We start from the raw sequence: 20,233 nt of genomic DNA, 5'->3' as shown, positions 1-20,233 counted from the left end.
CCCCCATCCCCTGTGCTGCCCTGGGAGTGTCTGATCTGCCCGTGTGGAGCAGCCAGGCCGGGCTGGGCGGTTCTGGTGCCCTGTCCTGGCACAGTGAGCTGGGACAGAGCCCTGCAGAATCGGTTATTTGGAGATGACATTGCAGCCAAGTTGTCGGGTGGCTGTGCAGGCTTTCCCTGCGCGGGAAGAAGGAAGAAGGAAGGGTGGGGACTGCTGGAGCTGGCACTGCTGCTCCTCCACAGCTGTGCTGGGGCCTGATGGACGCTGGATTAGCTCATCTGAACAGACTCTGAGTAATGCTGGGTTCACTGCTGCTGTGGGATTGGGATTCCAGGCTGGGAACTCAACGGTTCCCACTGTCAGCCTGGACAGCAGCAGGGATATTCCCGTTAGTGTTTCTGCCTGGCAGGAGGTGGGGCTCTCATGTCCGTGCTGCAGACAGCAAACCGTCTGTCCGGCACAAAACACGCTGAGAATGCAGAAGCTGCTGGCCTGAGGGAGCAGTGGAGGCAGAGWGCAAATTCCCAGGTGGGGATTCAGCCTCCTGCTGCCTTTTATAGACTTCTGTGATCCCAAGGATCTGCAGGGAGTCAGGGTTTGTTTCTGGAGATCCAGGAACCCTCCTGTACTCTGCTTCCAGCAAGGGCTGGGGTCCCTTGCTGTGGCTGTGGCAGTTCCTGGGGGCTGTGCTGTCCTACAGAGCAGGGTAAACTGATGGCAAAGGTGAGGGCTGTTYCCCAGAGCCAAGCCCAGCCTGGCCTGCACTGCTGGACTGTGCCATGGAAGCTGCAGAGGCACAGSTACAGCAGGAAAAGTTCCTGCACAGATGCTTGTGCCCTGAAGAGCCCTTTGGTGTCCCATAATCTCACAGTCCTTTGTAAAGCTGTGCCAGAGTGTTCYGAGTCTTTAGAGAATCCAAGTTGGTATTTGCCACAGGATAACCCTTCAGATAAMGTGCCCTGTGGAACACCGGGAATTCCTGAGGGTGGCACTGACTTTTACTGAGGATTTTAACAGAATATTGGCATCACCTTTCCCCAGCCCTTGGTGTGGCCAGGCATTTCCTGGCAGCTGAGCCAGGCTCCACATCTTGTTTACTCCACTGCCTGTTCCCTGGTTGTGTGTGCCACAGATCCTTGCAAAGGCTGAGTCAGGTGCCTCATCCCACTCTGCCAAGGCATCTGGCACAGCACACTGACCTGATTGAGTTACAGAACGTGAGCAGCAGATCCCAGCAGAGGCTCCTGCCATTCATGGCCTTTTCTTAGCTGGAATCCTCTTGTGCACAGCAGAACTGGCTTTATTCTGGGCTCTGGTTTATTCCAATTGAAAGCCTCACCGGGTTGATCTTGTGGAGGAGAGTGGCTTTGGGCTATTTACCTTACAAACAATGCMCTGAGATTGAATTTTTTCTCCCTCTTGCCTGGATCTCTGYGGGCTGAAGATGAGATGTGGCCTCRGGAGGGTTCTGCTGGGGCTGGGGCCCTTGGCAGGTTTGTGTACCCAGGGGACAATGTGAAGGGTCCCAGTGAGTGTCACAGAGGGCTGTTTTGGGGAGCCTGCTGCTTGTGTGCTTGGTCAGTGCAGTCACAYTTGTCCCCCCTGCTCCAGTGTGGGTCACTGTGTGAGGATGGCAGAGCAGGAGCCAACGGCAGAGCAGCTGGCCCAGATTGCAGCTGAGAACGAGGAGGATGAGCACTCTGTCAACTACAAGCCACCTGCCCAGAAGAGCATCCAGGAGATCCAGGAGCTGGACAAGGATGACGAGAGCCTGCGCAAGTACAAGGAGGCTCTGCTGGGCGCTGTCACCGTGAGTGCAGGTGAGACCTGGCGTGTGCTGCTCCCCTCTCCAGATCTGTGTTTGGGCAGGAGCACAGCCCAAACCACAGAGCTGTGTCTGTGCATCCCCCTGCCCATCTCTGCCTGCAGCAGAGGGCTCAGGGTGAGGGCTGGGGTGACACTGCCTTTGGGGAGGGCTGGGGTGGCACTGCCTTTGGGCAGGGCTGGGGTGGCACTGCCTTTGGGATGGGCTGGGGTGGTACTGCCTTTGGGGAGGGCTGGGGTGGCACTGCCTTTGGGATGGGCTGGGGTGGCACTGCCTTTGGGGAGGGTTGGGGTGACACTGCCTTTGGGATGGGCTGGGGTGACACTGCCTTTGGGGAGGGCTGGGGTGGCACTGCCTTTGGGCAGGGCTGGGGTGGCACTGCCTTTGGGGAGGGCTGGGGTGGCACTGCCTTTGGGGAGGGTTGGGGTGGCACTGCCTTTGGGATGGGCTGGGGCTGGCCCAGTGCAGCAGGAGCCCTGACCCTTACAGAGTGCCAGGCTGCTCTCGCTGCTTTTCTTGGTCTTTGAAGGAGCTCTCTGGAAGGAAAGGGAGCTGTGTTGTCAGTGTCAGAGATGGATGTTTATCAGCTTTTTCATTTGTCTAGATCCCAACGCTCCAAAYGTGGTGGTGACCAAACTGACCTTGGTCTGTGCTACGGCTCCAGGGCCCCTGGAACTGGACCTGACAGGTGAGCTGGGAGGAGCACTGCTGCCAGGGTGGGTGAGCTTTCCTGTGTCAGAGGTGCTGGAGACAGAGCAAAGTGCTTGGGCCCCAGTGAACTCTGCAGTGGCAGGAGTTCTGTGGCACCTGGGTGTTYTGTAGAGGTGTGAGGAGCTGGATAGGGCAGGCACACGGTGACATTTGTGGCAGCTTTGAAATGGTGACAGCCTTGGGGCAAACATCTGCAAAGAATTACTGACACGGTTGTGCTGCAGTGTCCTGTGCTAGGGCACTGCTTGCCCAGCTCCAGCACCACGAGGGCCCTGCAGCAAAGGCCATTCCCTGCTCCTGCAGCACACAGCAGCTCTGAGCCCTCTCCCTTCTCTGCAGGTGACCTGGAGAGCTACAAGAAACAGGCATTTGTGCTGAAGGAGGGCGTGGAGTACCGGATAAAAATCTCCTTTAGGGTAAGGATTCTGACCTGGAAACAGAACGAATGGAACCCCAGACTGCTGCAGTCCTGGCCTGGGAGAACCTGTGCCCCARAAATGGAGTTCTGCTGAAAGAATGGGCTCTTCTGCAGGTGGGGTGGGCACTGTGAATGGAGATGTCTTGCTCAGTCCTGTTTATCTCTCTGCAGGTGAACAGGGAGATCGTGTCAGGGTTGAAGTACATTCAGCACACGTTCCGGAAAGGTGTGAAAAGTAAGTGTGACTTCTGTGTGACTGTGACTTGGTGCTGCTCCRTGTGAGTGAGGGCTCCCTGTGTGCTGCTGTGACAAGGGCTGCCCAGCAGCTCCTCATGGGATGGGACAATCTCAGTGCCACTGCTGGTGGGACAGCCCGCAGTCCTGGCTGAGCTGCATGTGATCCCRATTCCCAGAGCCCATTTCCCCCAGTGTGGTGGGAAGCAAATCACAGCATTGTCAGTGCTGTGGGGTCACTCCCACCCGAGGGGCCCAAGGTTAGTGTTAGAGCTGTTCTGTGGATTGTTGTAACAGTAAAATGGTGTAAAACTGTCCTTGCCCGATGCAAGGGAGGCTCCTGAGCACCTGCATACATCTCTTTCTGTCCTTCCAGTTGACAAGACCGAGTACATGGTTGGGAGCTATGGCCCCCGAGCAGAGGAGTACGAGTTTCTGACCCCCATGGAGGAGGCCCCAAAGGGCATGCTGGCCCGGGGCAGCTACAATATCAAATCCAAGTTCACAGATGATGATAAGACTGACCACCTGTCCTGGGAGTGGAACCTGACCATCAAGAAGGATTGGAAGGACTAGCCCTTCCTGAAGCCAAATCCCAGAGAGTGAATCAGACATTGGCAACCGTAGAATTCCCCCCCTGTACCAAAGTGCTGACATTGGAACCCTCTTACCTGTCACTCCCATTGTCACTTGACCAGAGAGCTCAGTTTTTTATGTGCCCCCTCCCCAGAGAATTGGTGAATGCATTGACCAAACGTGCTGTCTGCATCTGCTCTCCAGCTGCCCGTCCTGGGGCTGCGCTGCCCCAGCACTGAGTGCCCACTCCCTTGCCAGGCCCTTTCTTTCTTCCCACCTTCCTTTATCCAGGAGGTGCCAAAGGGGAGGAACTCCTGTTAGGATCCCGTGCTTGGCTTTCCTGCGCACAGCTCAGGGTAGCTACTGCCTCCAAGTAGCTGAAGAATTTTGGTGCCAGGCAGCTGTCCAAACAGTTTATTGGCTCAAGTGGTGTCTGCCTGCCCTTTCCGCCCGTCAGTGTCCTGGGCAGTTTCATTTGTGGATGTTCCCTGTAACCATGATGCCTTAAATGTGTAACACATATCCTCTAGGGAGGGGGCCCTGCCCCTGTTACACTTTTTAAATGCCACCCGCCTTCTCCATCYGTTGGCGTGGGCTCAGCTTGGTCACGCCCCTCATGGGTTATTTGGAAAGATTCACAACTTCCCACTTTGCTGCTGAGACGGGACATGTCCAGAGGGGAGAGAGAGGGTGTGACATCCTGGCTGATGCCTGGCCACCGTTCCTGGCCCCTGAGCACTGGCCCAGCTGGAGCCTGGCCTGGCCCGTGCAGAGCCCTGAGCTCTCTGGGTGCCCCGGGGCACAGAGGGAGCTGCAGGGAGCGTGCTGCAGGGTCACCAATGTTGCCATCACCTCGCACTTCTCATTGCAGCCCAGGGAGCTGCAAAGCACTGACATTTCCAGGACAGCACCTGCCCTCCTGGCTGTTTTGGGCTGAGGATGGATGAGTCTGTCTCTGCAGCTGCTCCTGATGCGATCAACCAAGAGTTTGCGATGGACAAGTGTTCTGAAGTGGTTAATGCCTTATGTATCTGTTCTGCCTTTAAAATCGGTGCCTGCCCTGTCAGTAGTTATTGCCTTGGCACTCGGCCCCCTGTGCCTGCCACAGCCCCWCTGCATGCCAGCCTCCACCGTGGCTGCGTGGCTGCAGCCCCMGGGGCCCCTTGCGACATCTGGGGCTGGGCAGGCGTGTGCCACCTCCACAGCCCTCCAATTTGGATCTACCACCTTGAGGTTATATTCAAACTGGGACCAAGTACATGTGGCTTTCTTGTAGCTACGTCTTTGCCTCTAACTCCCTTCGCCCTGTCCCTAGAGAGTTTTTTGTTAATTTGATTTGGTGCATATTGTCTGTAAGTCCTAGATCCAGGTTAACAGGTTTGGAATCATCGTCTGCTCCTTTTATGACAGTTAAATAAAATCTTTGAACTGACCGTGTATTGTCCATGCTGGATCTTAGGTAGGAARTGGCCAAATGAGATTTSTGCAAAYACCTRGTATGGGTAAARACCACGATCTCTGCACTTGCTAGARTGTGAAACAGGATCTGGGCCAGCCCTTGCCAGAGCAGAGGCCCCATGGCACTCTGTGTGCAGGATATGTCCACAGTGTGAGGGATGGGAGTGTGTGTGACGGTGAAAATTGAAATCTCTCACCAGCAGAGAAGCAGGGGGCTCTGAACCCACAACGTGACTTCTCTGGGGAAATTCCTGTGCAGTCACAGGAATGAGGGAGGCAATTGGAGAACACAATCCAGGAGAGGCAGCCTGATAAAAGCCTGCGGATGTTTACAGAGCATGTGGCATGTTTGTGTTAAGGATAAGGAAAGTGTAGCTGTGAAAAGCTCCTCACAGAATCCATGGTGTGAGAGAAGCTGGAGGGGAGGGCTTGATCCTACTCCTGCTCAAAAACACACAAAGGTAACTGAGAACCCCACAGGCTCCCTCTTGTATTTGGAGCTCCCTACACGCTCCTTCCTTGGGCCTTGGAGAGCTGCTGAAGGAGATGATGGGACTTGGAAAGAACAAGGGCTGAAGGCAGCAAAGGCAGCGGTGTGGGCGGGCAGGAGCAGGAGCGGGCACTGTCACTGTGCTGCACTCAGCTGCAGCCCCCAGCCCCTGGCACAGCCTGGGGCACGAAGGGCAGCTCAGGCTGCTCAGGGAACCCGCCTCACCCTCGGGGTGTCCGTTAGATCAAACCCACACACAACTGTGGTGTGAGCAAAGGCCCCTGTGCCGGCCCCAACAGCCGCTCTGCGGGCAGGSTCAGAGCAGCACCGGCTGATGAAACCCCAGCACTTCGGCAAGAGTTTCCACACTCAGGATGTCGAGGTTTCTGTTAGACCCTTTGTGCCATGGTGGGAGACCTGAAGGGGCAGRATGGCTGCGCTCTGCTGTAACTCTGCGATTCTCTGCTTTGCTSTCTGGCACATCTTTCTGCAGCAGAAACTGCTGCACTCTCCTGCCTGGTGCAAACCCACAGAGCACCTGTGCATGAGCGGCTCCGGTCACAGGCGGGGTGGGACAGACATTTSCATCAATTGAGCTCCCAAAGTAAAGCCTCAGCCCCTTCCAGGGTGCACTGCAGGAACCTCAGGCAGAGGTTGCACAGGAGCAGCTCCCTGTGACACACAGCTCTGAGTGCAGCAGCAGCAGCCGTGCTGGAGCCACAACTACCCCAGGACAGGGTCTCCTACAGCACAGACATTGCTGCAAACCCCTCTGTGGCCGATGGTTTCCAGCCGTGGAACCCAACAGGCTCCGAGGTGGTCTGGATTAATGCAGCGCTGATCCCCTCCCTGTCAGCCCCGTGCCTGTGYCTGCCCGGCCCCGGGTGGCCACTGCCCCTTCACCAAGGCTGAACTCTCCCCGGGCCCAACAAAAGCGTCTCGTTCAGCACTGCTCACAGCTCCTGAACGGCAACAGCCGCCAGCACTCGGGGAGGGCGGATTCTCTCGGAACCGGAGAGAGAGCTCCTTGTCCCCGGTGCCGCCGGCTCAGGGCGCGGCTCCGCAGRGCAAAGAGCAGCGGTTCTGCAGCGGCCCCGGGCCGGCACTGCCCGGCAGCCCCGAGTGTCCCCGGTTCCAGCCCGTCACCGGGAGCAGGGGCGGGGTTATCCCGGCACCGGCACCGGCACCGCCCGGGGCTCTCCCCTGCCCCGCACCAGCAGCAGCGACGCTCGGCAGCACCGGGGCAGCACCGGGGCAGCGCAGGCGGAGCTGAGGGACGGCACTGCCCCGGTCACCGGGCTCCTCTGCCCCGGGGCTCCGCACAGAACCGGGCTCTCAGAGCCAGAGCCCCAAGGGGCCCTTCTCCACCCGGGGGCACGGGGAACACCGTGCTCGAGCCTTCGGTGGGCGTGTGTGCCAAGAGTCCCCGCGGCCCCTGCGGCAACGGCAGCGCTGCCTGAGCTGCCCCGGCCATCTCCGGGATCGGCGACATTTCAGCGAACGAAACGGGGCTGTCCCGAGGGAACAGCCTGCCAGGAGGGGCAGCGCCGGCACCGAGCCCCGAGCAGCTGCCAGAGCCGCCCCGGGCGCCGGGCGGTGTCCCGTGTCCCGTGTCCCGTGCCGTTCACGGACAGACCGGAGCAAAGCGCAGCGCTTCCGGAGCCGCCCCGGGCGGGAATCACCGGCAGAGGCCTCGCACACCGGGCTGGTCACGTGCCCTCAGCCCCGCCCCCAACGGGTCACATGAGGCACACTGCCCAATCAGGATCCACCACGCGCACGCGGCTGTGCGCACGCGCGGTGCCGCCCGGCGGCCCTTCCCGAGTGCCACGTTCGAGGGCAGGGACGCGCGAGGCGGMRGCGCGGACCAATGGCGARCGKCGCTGCCGGGAAAGCAGCCAATGGCGGCCCGAGGGCGGAGCGCGCGGCCCACGGCCAACCCGAGGCGCCGGGAGAGGGGTGTGGCCGGCCCGCCAGCCAATGGGAGGCGCGCAGGGGCCCGGGCAGCGGCCGCAGCCAATGGCGGGCGGGCGGCGCGGCCAATRGGATCCCGCAGCGCCGGGGGCGGGTCTATAAAGGGAGGCGGCGCTGCGGCCGCGCGCCCCGCTCGGCCCGTCCTGCCCGCCGCCATCAGCCATGGCCGCGCTGCGCGCTCTGCCGCCGCTCCTCTGCCTCTGCCTCTGCCTCTGCCTGGCCCTGCTGCTGCCCGCCCGGGCCGCCCAGCCCGAGGAGGAGGATGGCGTCCTGGTGCTGCGCGCCAGTTCCTTCGAGCAGGCGCTGGCCGAACACCGATACCTGCTCGTCGAGTTCTGTGAGCGCGGCGGGGCCGGGCCGGGGGGAGACGGGCGGGGAGGGCTGAGGGACGGGAGGGTCGGGACGGGAGCGGTGCTGAGGGACGGGAGGGTCGGGCCGGGAGCGGGGCTGAGGGACGGGCTCCCTGGGGCGGGTGTGGGGCAGGGCCTCTCCCGGGGTCTGCGCGGGTCCCCCCGGCTGTTCCACCCCGCTCCGGGGCTCTGCTCCAGCCGGGGGTGCAGTCGGGAGGCCCGGCCCGCGCTGACAGCCCGTCCCGCAGACGCGCCGTGGTGCGGACATTGCAAAGCGCTGGCGCCCGAGTATGCGAAGGCGGCGGCGAAGCTGAAGGCGGAGGGCTCGGAAATCCGGCTGGCCAAGGTGGACGCCACGGAGGAGTCGGAGCTGGCACAACAGTTCGGCGTACGCGGCTATCCCACCATCAAGTTCTTCAAGAACGGCGACAAGGCCGCGCCCAAGGAGTACACGGGTGAGGGGCAGGACGGGGTGAAGCGGGTCGGGGTGGYCCCTGAGTGCAGAGGGCAGCGACGTGGCGCCGGCACATGGCCCCGTGCTCCTTGGCTGGACAAGGTCCACGGTGACAGCAGCCTGGAAACAGTGCCGGGCTGATGGGGGAACGGGCCAGCCTTTATGGCCTCGCTCTGGGGACATCCCTAGTGTGAGCTAGAGTGGATAAAATCGCCTTTGTGTAGGAAAGCAAAGGTACCTGAGCTTGGTTTGCTATGAGGCTTGACTTGACTCAGGCAGTGCCCAGAACTGGAAACATGGCAGGGCTGTTGGGTGAGGGGGCMAATACGGGGTGTTGGAGRGCTGCAAGGAAGGCCACAATGGAATTCAGCTAAGCCAGTAGTGCTGGATAACAGAGGGTAACATCCAGAGTAAAGATCTTGGAAGGAAAAGGCAATGTAATAACCATAAGTAATACTTCTTGGAGAAGTGCTGCATTGCTGGTCAAAGTTTAAGGMCAGGGGCAGGAGGTGAGRGAAGAATGGATTCCTGGGAGCCCCTTGTACCTTGACTTATCAATTAGGGATTAGCTTAATTACACCMTGAGTGAAAGGGAAAGAGTTGCGTAAACGATATCTCGAGTCTTGCTGATCTCTTGACCAGCTGCTGAAAGGTCTTTCTGAAWTCTGGAGGGTTTAGTGGTCTTGAACTTAGCTGTGGTGGGGAAAGTGACTCSTTATTCTCTCCTGGTGCAGCTGGCAGGGAAGCAGACGATATTGTCAGCTGGCTGAGGAAGCGCACAGGCCCGGCTGCTGCCACCCTGACTGATGTGGCTGCTGCAGAGGCTCTGGTGGACTCCAGTGAAGTGGTGGTGATTGGTTTCTTCAAGGTAGGGTTTGTTTTTCCGTTGGAGATGCTCCTGTGTGTGTCCAAGGCCTTGCCTGYTTCCTCCTGGCTGSTGAAGGCTCTGTGCATTGTGCAATGCTTGCTGTCCTGCCTTTCTTGATCTTCCAGTTGTTTGGACTGAGCCCTGAGATGTGAATACTTGAGGTGATGTGGCCCCTCTGAGACCCCTTTCTTTACTCTCCAGGATGTGACATCAGAGGCTGCAAAGGAGTTCCTGTCRGCAGCAGAAGCTGTGGATGATATTCCCTTTGGGATTTCCTCCAGTACTGATGTCTTCAGCAAGTACCAGATTAGTAAGGAYRGCGTCATCCTCTTCAAGAAGGTACTGGCTCATGCCACGCCTGAGCAGCASCCTGGGATCTGCTGTCTSTTCCCTTTTCTCTAACCAGTCAAACTCTCACCAGSTCAGCCYTTGTGAAGCAGTAAAGGCCCCACRSTGTCAGTGGGTTGTTCTCAGGCCTCAGAGCCTGCAGGAGAGCAAASCCYGTGGTCCTTTGTGGGGTGGGAAAGCCTCAGGAACACACAGTGTGCAGGAGTGTCAGTCCCCCAGGCCTGTGCTGTCCCCTAGAGCTGCTGGGCTGTGGGTGTTGGTTATTCCTTCACTCACTTCTCTGTCCTGGACAGGCCCARGAGAGCAGCAGAGGGGCTCTCTGGCTGCTGGGCTGTTGCTTAGCAGAGTTGATTCTCACTGTGGCCTTTGGCTGTCACTCTGTGCCGTGTCCAAGAGCTGTTCTGTCTCCCTGCTGTGGGCTCTGTAGTGCAGGGCTTCCAAAGACACTCCTAAGAGGATTTGCAGTTCCAGCTGACTGGGGCAGTGGATTATGTGCAGAGGGATGCYAACTACCTCCAGAATCACAAATAAATGTACTGATCAAGGCATGAAATTCCAGGTTTGAACAGACAAGGAGAGGTTCTTTAGRCTTGGTGGCTCCTCACCCACAGGTRCTGCGAGAAAGTACAAAGTGCTTGGAGTTCAAACTTCCTAAACGTGTAATCTTATCAATCATGACTCTGCCCGTTTGACCTGRGACAGCCACAAGAATTTCATTCTTTGTTCACTTGAAATAATTGTTTTATTYTRCTATACCTCTGACAATGGTTATTTTTATGGTGACAGAAGTTTGTAAAKGTAATTTCTGAGTYAGAGGCCCCTCAGGTCAGTGTGGCTAAGGGTGTAATGGCTCATGAGTTCAAAMTGCATTAGCAAAATGGGGGGGAGAGAGGAGTGTTTGGTTCTTGTCTCGTTTGGTAGCTGTGCCCTGTTGTGTGAGCAGCTCTGTGTGCCCCACTCTGGGTAGTGCTGGGCTGGGCAGAGTTCTGGGCATGGCAGCCTTTGAAATGTGTTGGAAGTTTGTGCTGTGCCAGGCTGGGATGGGCCAGGAGTGCTCAGCTCAGGAAGAAGCAGCCTAGATTTGTGCAGCCTTTGGGGGTTCCTCCTGTTTGTGTGTGATGGCATGGCAGTGCCATGGGAGCTCTTGGACACGTCTACGCTAAACCAAAAAGAAAAGGAGCACCCACAGTAACCAAACACCAGGRCAGGGACCTTGATGGCCTGTTTTGGTTTTGGTTTTGGYTCATCATTCTTCTCTTACTCTGTGGAGTTGTCCAGACTCACAYAGGCCCTTGCACRCTGTAYTGATGGTGCTGAGGTGATCTGTAAGGCTTCTTAAAGTGTTGGTGAAGTTATTTTCTGATGTTAAGTGTTTTYCTCAGCTTTTCCACTGGTATGCTTCCCCTACCAGAGGTTATCTGAGTGCACTCCCTTGCTGCTGCCAGAACTCGAGTATGGCCCTGCCAGGAAGGCACTGTGTGCCCTTGTGCACATCCTGCCTGTCACCCTGACAGAGCTGCTGCTGGTACAGCCTGTGTCCAGGTCAGGGATGGCTCTGTCAAACAGCACCTGGCACCTCTGCTGTCATGTGCCACCTGTGCTGTCATGTGCCACCTGTGCTGCTGTCTCTAACGAGAGAGACTCAATGAACCCCCAGAGCTGAGGGAGTCACTGTTTGCTGCAGGCTCTGCTGTCAGATGTTCCAGCACTGTTTGGCTGCAGTGTCTGCCACTGATTCCTGCAGAGGGTTTTTGGTGACCTGCACCATCAGTGGCTTTACAGCAGTGCAGAGCAAGGCCAAGATCAAACCTGGCTGTTGTTGCTCCTCACCATTTCCCACTGGGGAGGGATTTAAAGCTTTGCTTGCCAGGAAGATTAACACCTTGMTCCAGATTTTATGTGGACGTGTGGTAACAGTGTTGAGATGGAAGTCTGCTTGAATGAGTGCAGCTGCAGTGACTTGGTGTGCAGGCACCGAGAGATTTGTGTGGGATGTGCAAGTGTTTAATGAAAAATGTCTGTTTTTGCAGTTTGATGAAGGCCAGAACAACTTTGAAGGGGATCTCACAAAAGATAATCTGCTGAACTTCATCAAGTCTAATTCATTGCCCCTGGTCATAGAGTTCACAGAGCAGGTGGGTTTTTAGATCTCTGACAAGGCTGTTTSTATGGCTGCTGCAAGGATATAGCAAAGCTCCAGTTGCACATTCCMTGATCATCTTTTATTCTGGAGCTGACACTGGGGTGTGGAGGAGTGGGAAGGACACCAGGATAAAGGGAGTGTGAGCTTGCTGTGCGGAGCATTCCTGCAGTATTGGAGTCTGCTGTGGGCTGGTCAGCATAACAAAACTAACTGGTCTGGATACTGTCTTGCCTCTTTTCCAAAAATAAACTTTATTTTTTACTCTTCAGACTGCTCCTAAAATATTYGGAGGAGAGATCAAGACTCATATTCTGCTCTTCCTACCAAAAAGTGTGTCTGACTATCAAGGGAAGCTGGACAACTTCAAGAGTGCAGCTGGAAACTTCAAAGGGAAGGTGAGATGGATTTCTTGGATTGTGAGCTAAGAGAGCACCTCCTGCAGAGAAGTATAGCCCTGTCTTTATCCATGSAGCAGCTGTGGAGGAGAACTTTAAACCAACTCTCTTTTCTGGGACAGGGGGAGCCCAATTCAGCCACAGTTGGTGTGAGCATGTGKGTGAAGTGTCAGTAGCCACAAGGTACTCATGATCACCTCCTGCCTTTCCCYTTTTTCCTCCCAAGATCCTGTTCATCTTCATAGACAGTGACCACAGTGACAATCAGAGGATTTTGGAGTTTTTTGGCCTAAAGAAGGAAGAGTGCCCAGCTGTACGTCTGATCACCCTGGAGGAAGAAATGACCAAATACAAACCTGAATCTGATGAGCTTACAGCAGACAAGATCAAAGAGTTCTGTGACAAGTTCCTGGCAGGCAAGATCAAGGTGTGTGGATAAACCATACTGGTGGKGAATGAGGTAGCTGAGAGGGAACAGAAATGCTCCTTTTGAGAGACTGGAGAGTCAGCTGGAAAAGCTCCTCCWCTCCTGCTTTGTGATTAGCAGTGAAAGGCAAAGCTGCTGGAGCCTGCAGRGTGTAGGAGAGCAAGCCAAGTGGAGGGACCTGGGCATGGCCAAGGCATTGTGCTCTGCCTGTGGGGACTGTGCTGTTTATCCWGTTGCTCTTTGTGCCAGCAGTCTGCAGAAGGTGTGAATTGTGTGGCACAGGGTGAAGAGTTGTCAGCTTGTGTTTGCTGGAGGGGCCATGGGCAGCTCASCCAGCAGTGGGGGTGCAGCAAAGCCAGTCCTCTGGGATTGGGGCTGTCAGCAGTGCTGCTTCCTTCCTGCAGAGCTCTCTTGTCACTCTCTGCACAGCACCTGGTATTTATTCCTGCTGGGTCAGGGTAGGCAGGAGACTGTGGGAAAAGAGGAAATGACCAATTCCTCTGCTTGCTCACAGCCTGTCACCAGTGGGSTGGTTAAACCTGGATTTTGCAGGATTGCATGTTCAGTCCAGGCAGCTGTGTAGCCAACAGTGTGTCTGAATTTCACTTTTTATTCCAGCCCCACCTGATGAGTCAGGATCTTCCTGAAGATTGGGACAAGCAGCCTGTCAAGGTTCTGGTTGGGAAGAACTTTGAAGAAGTTGCTTTTGATGAGAATAAGAATGTCTTTGTGGAGTTCTGTGAGTATCTTCCTGCAGCTGATTSCAAGTAATGGATGTGAAAGGATTGCCAAAACACTGYGAGACCAGGATTAGGGAAAAGGCCTTTTGTAGGGCTGGGTCCCAAAGGCAGTGCCTTGGTTGCAAAGATGTGAGAGCTGTCTGGTCAGGGAGGAGTAGGACCTTGTTAGGTTGTTGGTGCAGCTCTGTCTCTGTCATTAACAGATGCCCCATGGTGTGGTCACTGCAAGCAGCTGGCTCCAATCTGGGACAAGCTGGGAGAAACCTACAGGGACCACGAGAACATTGTCATTGCCAAGATGGACTCAACGGCTAATGAAGTGGAGGCAGTGAAAATCCACAGCTTCCCCACACTCAAGTTCTTCCCTGCAGGCTCTGGCAGAAATGTAAGGAGGCAGCTGGGCTTGCACTTCACGTAGCCAGGGGCCTGGGAAAGCTCAGCTGCCTGCTCTGGACAGAGTTGTTCTGGACAAGGCCTTTGGGAGGGATCTGCACTGGGATGGAACACAACAAGTTGGGATGGAACACAAGTCTGCAGGACACCCAAGACCCTGTGTGGGGAGCTGGGCTGTAGGAAAGAATTTGGGGCGAGTGGGAAGTGGGAATGGGGAAAAGAGGGAGCATAGAGGRCACTGTGCTCATCTGCAGGCTATTCTTTCCTCGCAGTGATCTCTGAAGTCTAGTGGCTGAGCTGTTTTCCTTCGTCTCATATGGGTGAAGGTGAATTTTTAAACTCCCTTTTGCTTGGCATGTTCACTKTTGCTCAGAAAGAGAATTCTCCTCTCCAGGCCTGTGGGTCTGTAGTGCCTATAACCAGCATTCTTATCTCTTCCCTCCATAGGTAATTGATTATAATGGGGAGAGGACATTAGAGGGCTTCAAAAAATTCCTGGAGAGCGGAGGTCAGGATGGAGCAGCAGCTGATGATGTGAGTAATGTGAATGGAGACACATGCTCTGGGGACAGGGGGCAGATCTGCTTCTGTGCCTGAATCCTCAGTCCTAAATAAGATCAGAGTTATGTATCAGAGGATATTGCTGGTGAACAAAGTGCATCTTGGTGTGATCTGTTGAGATGCAGCCTGGCTGGCTGTGGGCCTGCAGTGGGCTCCTTGCTGGACATACCCTGGTGGGTGTGAAGCAGCAGTGCTGTGTTTGGGCACTGTTCCCCAGGGAACTTCTCCTCAGCACCTGGAACTGGGCTGTGTGTGATCAGTGCCACAAATCTGTGTCTAGAGGGAAGCTCTCACCTGCTGGTGGGCAGAGGKGGGGCTGTGTGGAGGATACTACAGGTGCAGGTACCAACTTCCAGGGGCTCCTAATCTGAATGTCCTGAATGTGAAGCTCTTGGTGGAAGGCTCTGGGTGTTTTATTAGCACAGCAGCAGAGAGRAGTGACCAGATGAGGGCTCCTGCTCAGTGCTTGGTTATGGATCTGCCTCATGTGCCAGAAACCAAGAGCTGTCTGTAACCTCCACAGGATCTGGAGGACCTGGAGACRGATGAAGAAACAGATCTTGAGGAAGGTGATGAGGATGAGCAGAAACTTCAAAAGGATGAATTATAAGAGAAGACTGATCTGCATCACCCAAAAAATCAGACACTAAATTGGCTGCTGTGATGCAGCCCAGTGAGTCAGAAACCCATTAAGATTTAAAGCAGAAGGTGAATGACTGGAAATCCAGGGATTGGCTTCTAAAGTAACGCTTTACCCTCACTTGTCTCTACACTTACCTTTTCTTTCTTTTGGCTGTTGAGAAGGAACCTGTCAGTAGGGAGCCAGCCCAGCCAGCTGGGCTCCTTTCTCTATTGTGATGTACTTTTTTGTACACAGCTTTTTTTCTGGGGTATTCTGTTCTTCTGGGCAGCAGGAGGTTGTGAGGTGGTACCAGGAGTTCAGTRCCCTGACAATCTGGAGCCTTGCCACTAACATCTTACAAGACAGCTTTTTTCTCTTTTTCTTTTACAACTAAAGCCCATAATTGATTTCTGCACCTCACAGAGTCTTTCATGGTCTCAGCWGTTCTTCCCTGGGGCTGGCCTTCAGTAGATGTAGGAGCCGAGGGCTGTTGTTCCTGGGCAAGGGTGTATGTAAAGGTGCTTCTCTTGATGCTAGCCAGTTGTTTCCTTTCCCCTCTGCTTTAAGACACTTGGAGGTGACTATTCCAAATACCTGGAGGAGTGGAATCCTGTGTGCACTGGCTGTGGCAGGCTCTGRGGTGGAGGTGGCTGCTGGCTCTCCAGCTGTGCTGCCATCCTTCTGATCAAAGACAAGACTTGCAATCCCTTTCCATGAATTGTATTGAGTGGGTTGACCTGGCAGGTGGGTGGTGGGGGAGGGCCTGATGAACAGATCAAACAGGACATTTGCAATTACTGGGGTTTGGGAATGTGACTGAGGGAGTGCCTCACACGCCTGAGATACATCAGGCTGGTTCTTAGCATTCTGCTACAATAACATTGGTACTGAATTTGATGGCCAAATAAAGTTGAGATTTTAATACTATTCTGGCTCTTTGTCTTTATCAGTGTGTAGAATATTTGAATGGACTCTGGAATGTGGGAGCAGGGTTGTTGGGTGATTCTCAAGGACTCTGCTGCAGTGGGGCATGYCACCTTCTCCACATAATTAATAAAGGAAAAGAGCTTTACAATGCTCGTGTGCTGTCCAGATCCATGGGGTTGTGCAGCACTSTGAGCAGTGAGCAGGCTGKGCTTTGGCTCTGGGTGCACAGCCCCTGGGCCAGCTGGCTGGGCTGCTGGGGCTCTGCTGGTCAGGCTCACATGACCCCCTGAGCCACGCTGCTATTTCCAAACCTGCTGCTTGTTGCTGAAGGTATTTTGGTTAGAAAATGAGCTATAAATGTCACAGGGAAGGCAGGGTGAGGCTAGAGGACAATTGTAGGTGCCTCTCAGTGATCAGGGATGTGCTGGAGCAGYGGCACAGGGCTGTTGGACAACACTTGTCTCTATCTCCAGCTCCAACCTTCTCCTGTGGCTCCCTGGGACACAGTCCCAGGGTTGTGTCCCCAACCTTTGGCCACAGCAGCAGCAGGCTGGGGCTGAGCAGGCAAACACCAGCTGAGGGTTCAGGAAGGGCTGTCCCTGACAGAACAGCAGCTCGGTATGGGTGACACCTGTACCTGCAATTACAGGGAGGAGAATCTCTGAATACACCTCTGTCCCCCACTGGACCCAGGGTGGGCAAGGGTCATTTCTGCACCCCAAAAACACAGGTAGTGCTGGTAGCCCGGGCTGGTTGATGACAGCTGCTTTGTCAGGGCGGGTGGGGAGTACCCCCACGAGTACTTTACTCACTAGTAAAGTTCTGCTAGAAGGTAGTGTCTACAATTTGACTCAAATAGGTCCATTTTGTAAAGCTAGTCGGACTTGAGCTCTGCAGTGGTTTTCTTSTGTTCCTGGGCTGAGATGCCCTGTAGTCAGCTTTGAGGAGGGGCCTCTCCTGTGGCAGCCATCTCATGTACATGCCTAATTGCTGTTCCAAGAAAGCTGGAAGGGTTTTGTCCCCAGCACCATGTTCCAGCTGATGTAACCATGAACAAATGCTCGGCCAAGAGATCGATGCGTTTGSCAGCAGATAAACAAGTGCAGGAGTTGTCAGGTGTGGCTCTGTGCTGCGGGGTCAGGGCAAGGGCCTGCAGCAGAAGGGGCAGAGTGGAATCCCTGACTCCTAAAGCTGCACAGAGATTATTTCTGACATATCTGCCTGAACAATCCCCATCAGCATGACAGAGCACAAAACGCTGACATGCCCAAATGATGGAAAAAAGCAGTGGTTGCTTAAACCCTTGATGGACCTGAATGGTTCCTCTKTGGGAGATGGTTCTGTTTTGGGCCATGGTAGTGCAGCTGGAGAATATCAGAGGCAGGAACTGTCTGCTGGTGGTGCTGTTCTCCCGCTGTTCCTGCCCTCAGCAGCAGCTGCTTTCCAGTCTGAAGTAGGGCAAGGAACACCAGGGACCAGCAGTGCTGATTCTGCACCTGTCTCAGGATCACCAGCAGCACCTCTGTCCCTACAGGGACACAGGGGACACCCAACAGGCACATTGTGCATCCATGCTGGGCTGTACAGCTCCTCTCCCTCTCCAGTTGTGCCCTGCAGCTGGGGGTGACAGAAAGGTGACAGCTCTGGATGTGTTTGTGTCCCCAGCCCTGGCACATGCACACTGCAGCAGCTACCTGGGACACAGCAGCAGTTCCCTGCCTCGGTGATTGCCCCGTGCCCCTTGGCCCAGAAGGGCTCCGTGYTGGGAAGTTGCCTCCAGGCTCCCAGGAAGGGCTACGCAAGAGTGGATTTGACCCCTTGGATGGGTGCATCAACAGGTGGGTGGTAAGATGAGACATCAACTTCTGCCCAAAAGTGGGAGGCTGCAGGCCTGGGCGGCTCAATTACGAAGCATCATGGCAAATAGCATGAGCTGCATGTCCCCAAAATAGCCCAGGGAAGTCTTTATAAYGTGGTGCTGCCACAGAACCATCAGTCCTGGGCCAAGGGCCGGCAGGTGAGCGGCAAGTGCCACGTGCCACCTCCTGCATGTGACTCGGGAGTACAGGAGAGCGCAGTGGCTGCCACTTCTGTGCAGCAAAGGGACACGGACAGAGGCAGCAAAGGGACACGGACAGAGGCAGCAGGGGACACGGACAGAGGCACTAAGGGACACGGACAGAGGCAGCAGGGGACACGGACAGAGGCACTAAGGGACACGGACAGAGGCAGCAAAGGGACACGGACAGAGGCACTAAGGGACACGGACAGAGGCACTAAGGGACACGGACAGAGGCAGCAAAGGGACACGGACAGAGGCAGCAGGGGACACGGACAGAGGCAGCAGGGGACACGGACAGAGGCAGCAAGGGGACACGGACAGAGGCACTAAGGGACACGGACAGAGGCAGCAGTGTGGCAGCAGTGTGGCAGCAGTGTGACAGCAGTGTGACAGCAGTGTGACAGCAGTGTGGCAGCAGTGTGGCAGCAGTGTGGCAGCAGTGCGGGGCAGCGCAGCTCTGGAGTGAGGAGGCCCTGACAGGCAGAAGAGCAGAGCAGAGCAGAGCAGCGTGTGGCCAGGCTGAGTGCTGAGCACCCGATGCCGCTGTGCCTGAAGGCTCCTGGCAGCATGAGGGACTATTGCCTGGTGTCGGTGCCCCGGTGCAGACCGTGCCCGCCGCCTCTCAGGGCCCCGCGCGCCGTGCACTTCCCCAACGACGTCGTCTTTCAGGACCACATCAAGCAGGGGGACCTGGAGCAGGTGGGCAGGTTCATACGAGCCAGGAAGGTGACACTGGACACCATCTACCCTTCTGGTGAGTGCTGCTGATGGGCAGAGCTGGGGCACAGCAGTGGCACTCAGTGGGGCTGTGAGGGACACCAGCGGCTCTGGGGCCACCTTCAGCGGGGCTCAAGCAGGACAGGTCCCTCCCTGGCATGAGCAAGTGCCCAGCAGGGTCCAAGAGCTCCAGGCCAGGGCCACAACATCTTCCCTCAACAGCACAGTAAACACACGCTGAGGGAAGCAGGAGCTTGGCTCTGGTCCTGCAATGGAGCACCTGCAGTGCTGGGACCTGAAAGGACAACGGCAGGCACGGGCTGCTCTGTGAGCTCTGGGCATGACCCTGGGACTCTGCCTTTCCCCAGAGTGGGGGATTTGTTCCTGGCTCTGCCTGTTTCTCACAGGCACTGCTCCCTCTTGTWTGTCTGATTCTGGAGACTCATGGGGAAAGTTTTGTGTTCTGTTTGCACAGCCTCACCAGCAACAGTTTATGGAACACCTTGATCTGTACAGGTTTATGCAGATCTGTCCTTTTCTTACACTTGGTTCAGCTTCTGCATTCACGTGGCCACGGACAGAGAGGCTCAGATGGCGCTGGGCTTCCTTCTGTCCATACTGATTCTTCATCAGTGAGGAGCTTCCGAAACTCAGGCAGCACATGATGCCAGAGACTTTTCTCTTTTCTGGTGTGTCCGTGTGAGTCCTGGCCAGGGCTCGAAGGGGCAGCTCCTCCTCCTCCTCCCTCAGTCCTGCCTGGCCAGAGCGATGGGTGCTGCACCATCCCAGACGTGGTATTTATGCTGCAGAAGGGCAGCAGGAACCCACGGCAGCTCCTCTGGCTGCCTCARTCTTTCTTTCCCTACAGTCCTCTCCCTGAGAGGAGAGCTCCTGCAGCCCATTCCTGAGCTGTGACAACGTTTGAGCTCAGCATGGGGACCCTTCCCCCTGCCAGGGCTAACAGCTGCTGTCCCTTCAGGCATGGCAGCCCTGCACGAAGCTGTGCTGACGGGGAACCTGGACTGCGTCAAGCTGCTGGTGAAACACGGCGCTGACATTCACCAGAGAGACGAGAAGGGCTGGACGCCGCTGCACATGGCCTGCAGCGATGGCTACGCTGACATAGCCCGGTAAGGAGCTGTGGGACCCCGAGAGCTGCCAGCAGCGGGCTGAGCAGGGTCCGTGCGGTCCCGGGGGGTGCCCGGTGCCCGCGCTGCTCCGGGGCTGCGGGACCGGCCCGGCCCGGGGCTCAGATCCGCGTCCTGCAGGTACCTCCTGTCCCTCGGGGCCAGCCTGGAGGCCACCACAGACGACGGGGAGAAACCCTCGGACCTCATCGACCCCGAGTACGAGGACCTGGTGCAGCTGTTCGGGGGCACCGCGCTGGGCTGAGGCGRGCAGGGCGGGGAGCAGCCCCGAGAGCCCGGCGGCTGTGGCGGGGCTCCGCCCGGGCTGGGCCTGGGCAGCGGCACTCGGTACCGCCAACCGCCAAACACTTTGTACTTTTGCAATAAAGAACCTCCGTTACCGCCTCCGCCGC

The 20,233-nt window shown here is 56.3% G+C and overlaps 3 protein-coding genes across 3 annotated transcripts in view; all 3 read left to right on the top strand.

Moving 5' to 3' along the window:
- ARHGDIA (Rho GDP dissociation inhibitor alpha) overlaps positions 1-5,197 on the top strand; it is a 28,297-nt gene extending 23,100 nt beyond the window's left edge. The window contains exons 2-6 of the mRNA XM_057380446.1: positions 1,612-1,820; positions 2,430-2,513; positions 2,876-2,952; positions 3,126-3,189; positions 3,565-5,197. Of these exons, the coding sequence (XP_057236429.1) occupies positions 1,631-1,820; positions 2,430-2,513; positions 2,876-2,952; positions 3,126-3,189; positions 3,565-3,764 (615 nt within the window). The 5' untranslated portion in view covers positions 1,612-1,630 and the 3' untranslated portion in view covers positions 3,765-5,197. The remainder of the gene's footprint in view (positions 1-1,611; positions 1,821-2,429; positions 2,514-2,875; positions 2,953-3,125; positions 3,190-3,564) is intronic.
- A 2,602-nt stretch (positions 5,198-7,799) lies between these two features.
- On the top strand, positions 7,800-15,914 carry P4HB (prolyl 4-hydroxylase subunit beta). The gene is made up of 11 exons (XM_057380428.1): positions 7,800-8,023; positions 8,285-8,491; positions 9,225-9,358; positions 9,560-9,697; positions 11,737-11,841; positions 12,119-12,244; positions 12,471-12,671; positions 13,290-13,410; positions 13,615-13,796; positions 14,252-14,338; positions 14,889-15,914. Exons 1-11 carry the CDS (start codon positions 7,849-7,851, stop codon positions 14,973-14,975), a joined length of 1,563 nt encoding a protein of 520 aa, XP_057236411.1. The 5' UTR covers positions 7,800-7,848; the 3' UTR covers positions 14,976-15,914.
- A 2,599-nt stretch (positions 15,915-18,513) lies between these two features.
- Positions 18,514-20,102, top strand: PPP1R27 (protein phosphatase 1 regulatory subunit 27). Its single transcript, XM_057380495.1, has 3 exons — positions 18,514-18,730; positions 19,673-19,823; positions 19,962-20,102. Exons 1-3 carry the CDS (start codon positions 18,514-18,516, stop codon positions 20,083-20,085), a joined length of 492 nt encoding a protein of 163 aa, XP_057236478.1. The 3' UTR covers positions 20,086-20,102.
- The last annotated feature ends 131 nt before the right edge of the window (positions 20,103-20,233 follow it).

This window comes from Malurus melanocephalus, unplaced genomic scaffold, assembly GCF_030028575.1.
Source record: "Malurus melanocephalus ecotype Western Australia unplaced genomic scaffold, MMel_1.1 scaffold_453, whole genome shotgun sequence".
Lineage (NCBI taxonomy): Eukaryota > Metazoa > Chordata > Aves > Passeriformes > Maluridae > Malurus > Malurus melanocephalus.
Note: the sequence above shows the minus strand (reverse complement) of the source record. Positions and strands in the feature narration are given on the sequence as shown.